The sequence below is a fragment of the Mirounga leonina genome, unplaced genomic scaffold (genome assembly GCF_011800145.1).
Source record: "Mirounga leonina isolate KUSES-001 unplaced genomic scaffold, KU_Mleo_1.0 Mir_152, whole genome shotgun sequence".
NCBI classification, from domain to species: domain Eukaryota; kingdom Metazoa; phylum Chordata; class Mammalia; order Carnivora; family Phocidae; genus Mirounga; species Mirounga leonina.
Genome location: NW_023270380.1, coordinates 8,147,183 through 8,154,894, shown reverse-complemented (window position 1 = coordinate 8,154,894; position 7,712 = coordinate 8,147,183). Strand labels below are relative to the sequence as shown.

The 7,712-nt window shown below is 46.3% G+C and overlaps 1 protein-coding gene across 2 annotated transcripts; it reads left to right on the top strand.

The window, feature by feature from the left end:
* Nucleotides 1–268: 268 nt before the first annotated feature.
* Nucleotides 269–7,131, top strand: ZP4 (zona pellucida glycoprotein 4). 2 transcript variants are annotated; one of them, XM_035008377.1, is made up of 11 exons: nucleotides 269–730; nucleotides 988–1,278; nucleotides 2,188–2,385; nucleotides 2,873–3,060; nucleotides 3,601–3,698; nucleotides 4,503–4,633; nucleotides 4,815–5,004; nucleotides 5,081–5,228; nucleotides 5,550–5,628; nucleotides 6,657–6,773; nucleotides 6,989–7,131. In XM_035008377.1, the coding sequence occupies exons 1-11, from the start codon at nucleotides 487–489 to the stop codon at nucleotides 7,090–7,092; spliced, it is 1,788 nt and encodes a 595-aa protein (XP_034864268.1). In that variant the 5' UTR covers nucleotides 269–486; the 3' UTR covers nucleotides 7,093–7,131. The 2 variants fall into 2 exon arrangements, with proteins under 2 accessions (XP_034864268.1, XP_034864269.1); XM_035008378.1 differs by having other exon boundaries at nucleotides 2,236–2,385; nucleotides 6,989–7,129.
* The last annotated feature ends 581 nt before the right edge of the window (nucleotides 7,132–7,712 follow it).

The window sequence follows — 7,712 nt, the reverse complement described above, 5'->3', positions numbered from 1 at the left end:
GCCCCAACAGTGTTTACCGAGTGCTCTTTGGCTGAGTATTTGCCACACACTTGACATAGAATATTCTCACTTAACCCTCAAGAATACTACTACCGGGAGATATTATTCCCATTTTACAGAAGAGAAAACTGAGTTTCCAAAAGGTTGTAACTTAGCCAGATTGCATAGCTCATAAGTGGCAGAGCTCAGACTCACACCCAATGTGCAAAACGAGAGGATGGTCTTCTAAAGTCAATAAGCTACTAGAATAAGTGCTACCCTGAGCAACTTTGGGGAAGCCTCTTTTAGCTAAAAGGTAGCACATTTTTCCTAAGCTTGGAATTGCCTAGATTGCAATGTTTAAAGTAATGCAGCTGCAGACTATAGCCTAAAGTGAATGAAGCTGGGGGAATCACCCTTTCCAAAGCAGGCCCACCTGCATATCACACAGGTGTGCCCCTGAAGCCAGTCCCCTGAAACCAGTTCCTTCTGTATATAACGAACCTCATGGAGCATGGGGAGCTCCGGTTCTTGGGAAACAAGGCAGGTCTTACAGCCAGTGGGGTTCCTAGTGGCGCTATGTGGCTGCTACAGTCCATCTTGCTCTGTTTTCCCTTGGCTCTTGCTTTGAGCAGTCACCAGAAGCCCGAGGCACCAGATTATCCTGGTGAACTCCACTGCGGGCTACAGAGTCTTCAGTTCACCATAAACCTGAGCCAGGGGACAGCGACTCCTGCACTGATAGCTTGGGGTAAGTTTGCTGACTCACTCGGCTTAGCCCTCTAGCTTCCCCTCCTAACACTCCCCCTTTGGTAAACTCTGCAGCCTCTCCTACAGACTGAATCGTCTAAGATAGAACTTCTCTTCCCAATCGGAGCCCCCTCTTGTTCCTCTCTCTTCTTGCTGCTGCCCCCTTGGGGTGTGATGGCAAAGCTGGCTGTCCTTTCCCAGCACTGAGGACTGTGGCGACTGACCCCCCTGTGCTTTTTGCTCCCCCCTGCCTTCCAGACAACCGCGGGCTGCCACACAGGCTGCAGAATAACTCTGGCTGTGGTGTCTGGCTAAGGGAGGGCCCAGGCAGCTCCATGGTATTAGAAGCCTCTTACGGCGGCTGCTATGTCACTGAGTGGACCAGGTTGACCCAGTCACCAGGAATGCTGAGGCCCCCTGCACCACCATCAGGGGTGACTCCCCAGGACCACCACTATATCATGCTACTTGGAGTCGAGGAAGCAGATGTGGCTGGACGCAGCATGGTTACGAAGACAAAGATGCTCAAGTGTCCTACGGATCCCCCAGGTAAGGGCTGGAAACTTTCAGGGTCTGGGTGGTGCGCTCTTGAGCCTCTTCTACCTGCTCTGTGCAGCGATAGTGACATGAAGGATTGTCCTCCAGCTCCCCTGCACATGCGGTCCTTAAGATAACCACCACATGAGTGATTAGATGACTTGGTGCGAGGCACTGTGGAGGGCAGAGCACTTCGCCGTCCCCTCCCCAGTCCTAACCAGTGCTGTATATGCTATTCCTTCCCCCGAATGGTGAGCTCTTGGTGAGCGGCAGAGCTGGGATTTGAACAAGAATTAACCCAAGACCAGGAGCTCCTCGGTCTTGAGAAGTGTAGGAAGGGAAGCTAAAGCTATTAAGGATACTTGCCAAATGCCTCCGAGGATCAACTGTGCCCTGAAAATAGGGCTCAGGCCTTTCAGCTGGAGGCTACTTGATCACTTAACTGGGGAATTAGCAGGAAGTGTGACTCCTACTCAGCTTCAGCAAATCTTGTCTTGCCCTCTGCAAGCCCTACCTCAAAGTCCTAAGGGATTCAAACCTGTAGTGCACTCTTCTCCTCTGCCTTGTATCCAAAATCTAATCCAGAGAGGTAACACTGATAAAATGCAGAATCCCAGTCCCCGTATCAGACCAGCTGTACCAGAACCCGCATTTCAAAAAGATCCCCCAGTAACTCACAGTACAGGAAGACTGAGAAGCACCTCTGCAGAATAGAATTCTTTGCTTGAAGGAAAAAAGGAGCCCCACTGCTTCTACTGATCTTGCTGGTATTCTCTTTCAAGAAGTATTAATTTCAGGGAACTTAAAATTTACTTAACTTTCGGAAACTTAATTGCTAGTATATAATACAGACCTACCCTGATCATCTGGACATCTGTGGGAATTTTAATACTTTGTAACAAATGATTTTTTTTTCTTAAGACACAACTTCGTTATCTAGCTCGAGTTACTCGCCTCTTCAAAATGTAGCCCTAGATGCTCCAAACGCTGACCTGTGTGACTCTGTCCCAGTGTGGGACAGGCTGCCTTGTGCTCCTTCACCTATCACTCAAGGAGACTGCGAGAAGATTGGCTGCTGCTACAATTTGGAGGCAAGTTCCTGTTACTATGGAAACACAGGTGAGTTACTGCATCTCTGAAACCAGCTAAAGTAAAGTACCAATAACTTGCAATTAAATCCAGAGAAGAGTGATCTTCCCTCCCCCCTCCCCCAGAAGACAAATGTTAAAGATGACCAGAAGTTAGTGTATAAGCAATGAGCATATCCTAGAATACTTGACCCTAAGTGATCACTACTCAGACCCTAAGCTCTGAATACTAACTGATAAGTAAAACAAAGCAAGTACTATTATCCCCATTTTATAAATGAAGCTAGAGCAGGGAGGTTAGATGCTTGGCCTGAGGTTGCTCAGTAAGTGGTGGAGGCAACATTCAAATCCAGGCGCTCATTCAGTCCTTCCGTTGAGCTCTGGATAGCTGAACTTGCACAGAGTCCACTCGGTGGGACTGCCAACCTCTTGGGGAGGGATCAAAACTCTCTAAATATCTAGCTGGCTCAAAACAGGAGGTATGACCTGTTTTCAGCACAGCCACTCTGGTTTTTCAGTGACCTCACACTGTACCCAAGATGGCCACTTCTCCATCGCCGTGTCTCGGAAGGTGACCTCACCCCCACTGCTCTTAAATTCTGTGCACTTGGCCTTCAGGAATGACCATGAATGTACCCCTGTGATGGCAACACGTACCTTTGCCCTCTTCTGGTTTTCATTTAATTCCTGTGGCACCACAAGACAGGTAAGAACAGTTGACCTTTGGCTCTGTCCCTAACTCTAGAAGTCCGATAGAAATGTCCTAGTGACTGGAGGGAGAGGTGGAATATCTTAGCCATGAAGGAGACAGCTGACCACTGCTTGGTGCATATAATGGTCTCTAGGACAGAAGAATGCTTCACCATTGAGAAAGCAGAAACCTCCCCTGGGCATTCAGCTAAGATCACAGCTGCGCTCCAGCAAGGGGCTAGTACTTCTACCAAGCCATAGACAAGAGGAACAAGTAAGAGTGTCTTCTTGCCATACTGCCCTGGAAAGCAAGCAGGGGTTGGCTGACATTGTGGTCATGTTCCTGGCTGCCTCTATAATAAGCCCTATTGCCTTATCCTGAGGTAAGGTGAAGTGATAATGTCCCAGGTTAGTTGCCACCTGCTTTTGCCTCTGCTCAAGGAGCAGAAAATGCAGCCTAAAATAGCTTAGCACTGCTGACTGTTAGGTCAGAGCAAGTTCTGAGTGAAGTGACACCTGGCTAGCAGGAATAATACTTCTTTCCCCATACTTCTAGATCATTGGAGACCAGGCAGTATATGAAAATGAGCTGGTCGCAGCTAGAGATGTGAGAACTTGGAGCCATGGTTCTATCACCCGTGACAGTATTTTCAGGTAAAGGTCTTAGTTAACCTGACCCTGCTTAACCAGAATGCCTTCCCTCCCATAAAACAGGAGTTCTAGGGTAAGCTCTGAATCCACAGAACCTCTCCTCATGACAAGAGAACCTGTCTCCTGCCTTGGTTGTCCAATCTCAAGGACCATTATTTAAGTCACCCCGCATCACTGCCATCAAACTCCCCTGGACTATTTCACTTACGTGGACTCTCATTTTGGCCTTCTCCTTCCATAGTCCATGCTGTAACAAAGAATCTCCTCAACACCTCAGAAGATTGCACCCTTAACGCTTCCTCATTGTCTTGCCACAGCTTAAACTAGGCATCATGAATGTAACCTGAAGGACCCTGCATCAAGCACCTCCTACTTTCCTCTTCAGCCCAACCTCCTTAAATGCCCTCCATCCCTCACTCACTATTCCCCAAACTCCGACTGAAGTCCCTTGAAGATTCTATAGAAGGACAAACTGGTCTCCATTCTCTGTTCTGCTGTTTCTCTCCCTCCTCTTACCTCCATTACTTTCTGTCTTCCTTCAAGACCACTCCCTGCAAGCTCTTCCCTAACTACCCTTTCTACAGAAAGCACCTGTTTCTCACAGTACTGCACCGACACTGATCCCATCTACATATTGGTCTCCCAAACTAAGATCTAGCTCTCACAAGCTCAGGAACCATACCCCTCATGTTTACAAACTTGTCCAGCACCTAGCATGTAATGGTTCCTAAAACCTTTAAAAGCTGAACGGTGGCATGGCCCATCCTACCACCCACACTAGCTAAGAAAGCTCTTGTTCTTCTGTAGGCTTCGAGTTAGCTGCAGCTACTCGATCAGTAGCAATGCCTCCCCGGTTAATGTCCAGGTTTTTACGCTCCCACCACCCCATCCTGAGACCCAGGCTGGACCCCTCACTCTGGAACTCAAGATTGCCAAAGGTAAGACCCACTTGGCTGGAGCATCTGGCCTACAGTCTAAAGCCCTATCTCTTTTCTGGGCATTAAGACAACTTTGTAATAAGACACTTGCTGGAGGTATTTCTGTGTATATGCTGTCTCAGGCAATGTAGAGTTTCCTAATTCTGGGTTTATTGCTTCAACTCCTTTTGGTCTCTTGCAGATAAGCTATATGGATCCTACTACACTGCCGGTGACTACCCAGTGGTGAAGCTACTTCGGGATCCCATTTACGTGGAGGTGTCTATCCGCCACAGAACAGACCCCTACCTGGGGCTACTTCTCCATCACTGTTGGGCCACACCCAGCACAAACCCGCAGCATCAGCCCCAGTGGCCCATGCTGGTGAAAGGGTAAGTGGCTCTTCCATGCACCTGTGCTGGAGTCCCTCTGAGAAGCCCCTCCTGACTGCCAGATGTCTTTGCTTAGATGCCCCTATGCTGGAGACAACTATCAGACACAGCTGATCCCTGTCCAAAAAGCCCTGGACCCTCCATTTCCATCTTACTACCAGCGCTTCAGCATTTTCACCTTCAGCTTTGTGGACTTGGTGACAAAGAAGGCACTTGGGGGACCGGTATGATGCTTCCCTCTGTGTTCCTCAGCAGGGCTCAGAACCGCGCCCCCCCCCCCAACTCAGAATTGTTTCCACATCCTACCACTCCTCGGCCAGGGCTGCCCTTTAAATGTAGCTGGTGGTACTCCCTCAGAGCCACCATTGATCCCAAAGCCATGAATGACATTTGCCTACTGGACTCTACTTCTTTAGTGTTATTGTGATATCAGCTTGGGATGTCAAGATTTTCTGATAACTTTCTTTCAACTTCTTCCCGGGGAGTTAAGTTTGAAGACTTGTGATGTGGTTCTACACCATGATCTCCATTCTATTGGCTCCCAGGTGTATCTGCACTGTAGTGCATCTGTCTGCCAGCCTGCTGGGACACCATCCTGTATGATAACCTGTCCTGTTGCCAGGCGTGAGTATCCAAGCTGTCCACACTGGAGGACAAACTTGAAATAATCTTGAGTCCCCCTGCTTACCTTCTTTAGCCTGTAGGCAAATGATTCAAAGTAAAGATTCATCTTATTAATGAGGCTGCTTTAGGTATTTTTATGATGCAGTAGAACAGACAACCAGCTTCCTAGAGTTCCAGGCCTTTTAAATATAAGTTACAAATCCTCAAGTCTCAGCCTTGGTCAAAATGTATATGAAAAAAGCTAAGCGAGGACTCAAACTGGCTCATGACCTACACATGACTCAGTCTAACAAAAACACTTATCTGGCTAGTTCACAAATCAAGCCGTTTATACCTGCTTGAAGGCATGTCTAGCAACATTGCCTGAAGATCTACAGGTGGAGTATGCCTGCAGACAGTAGGTGCTCTAGTGGGTCAGACCCAGTCCTCCTATAATGTGTGTGTACTCCTAGCTGGTCCACTAACTTTTACCTGTCTAGCACCTGAATTAATTGGGATTCATGACCCCTAAAGCTTTAAGTCCCTTCTTGGGGTGGGGGGAGACTCATAGTAATGTAATGATAGTTATGAAATACTTCAATAAATATTTAGAACCTAACTCCGATGACCTCTATTCCATACCTTTCTAAAAGAAATGTCTATGCTTCTAAAAGAAACGTATATCCTTCTAAAAAACTTAGATCCTATAACTGGCAATAGAAATAGGATTCAAACAGCTTTGCTCTGTTACTGTCTTACCAGTTACCTTTGTAGCTTAGGAAAAGGTCTTGGTATTAACATATTACTGTCCAAATACCTCTTTTACAGAAGAATGGCAGTTTGGGGAAAGTCTAATATCATAATCTCTATTAAATTCTGGTGAAAATGAGGTAGCAGGGTTAGGTACAAAGTCTTAGACTTGTTTGAGTTTCTGTTAACACACTTAAGACATGGAACAGCTGTACATATTGAGGGACCTAACTCTCCCATTCCTACACCACCATGTGCAAAAAATCCTAACTAATCCCTAGCTCTCCTTTCTCCAACAGGAAGAAGAAACTCTAACATCCATTTTCACAACCATACTGCTAGCATTTCTAGCAAGGGTCCCATGATTCTACTCCAAGCCACTAAGGACTCCTCAGAAAAGCTCCATAAAAACTCAAGTGAGTGGGCAGAGACTTTAGCTACTGGAAGCCCCTTACCTGAACCAATAATCAAGCCAAAGCTACTTCCTCATCCCTAATTTTTCTTCCTTGCTGATATGACCAATGTGAATCTCAAATTGACCGGCTTGTTTTTCCTATAGCTAAAGATGTCTTTTTCAGGATACAGAATCACTTGGTCTTGGCATACATTAACCTACCTTTCTACCCTACAGGTTCTCCTATAGGTTCCCAAGCTCTGTGGATGGCAGGCCTTTCTGGGACCTTAATCATTGGAGCCTTGTTAGTGTCTTACTTGGCTATCAGGAAATGGAGATGAATTATTCCAGTTGTGTTAATAAAACCAGATTGCACTACCAGCCTGTGCCCAGCTTCTCATTTAAAAGAAAGTAAGTAAGCTATCTGCTGTTGGCATCTCCTGTTTCCAGCTTGGGGCAGTATTTTGCATGACAATAGAATAACAACATGATACCCTAGGCCTCTACTCCAGCCCTTCTAGCTTCTGAATAGAACAATGTTTCAGTAGATTCATAGTTGGTTGACAAGTCAGGTAGTATATACAAGAACTAAATACAGAGGTTACAAGCTTAAGAGGGGTATAAAACAAAACTCTTCCACAAAATCAATCAAACTAAGGTAGAACTAGCCTAGAGCTACTGTGGAATCTTCTAGACAGTGTGCATAGGATCAAAGGAGGGCTGATGAAAATTGATTACTGGCCCCACCCCCAGAATTTAAATAGGTCTGAGCTAAGGCTTAAAAACTTGCATTTCTAACCATTTCTCAGGTGATTATGATATTCTAAGCATCACACTAAAAACCAATGTCTAGAACAGTGACTAAAAGGAATTATCTGATCATGGATTGGTCAACGGGAAGTGGTTTGATCAGAAGAGGTTTAGTTTTGAGCCAGACCAACAAGTAATTCCCTAGTTTCTT

What these genes read in the sequence shown, in the direction of transcription:
- ZP4 (XM_035008377.1), top strand. Translation starts at nt 487, where the DNA reads ATGGAGCATGGGGAGCTCCGGTTCTTGGGAAACAAGGCAGGTCTTACA. An exon ending in CTGTTACTATGGAAACACAG is followed by an intron (nt 2,386 to 2,872) that starts GTGAGTTACTGC and finishes CTGGTTTTTCAG; the next exon opens with TGACCTCACACTGTACCCAA. An exon ending in AAAGCTCCATAAAAACTCAA is followed by an intron (nt 6,774 to 6,988) that starts GTGAGTGGGCAG and finishes TCTACCCTACAG; the next exon opens with GTTCTCCTATAGGTTCCCAA.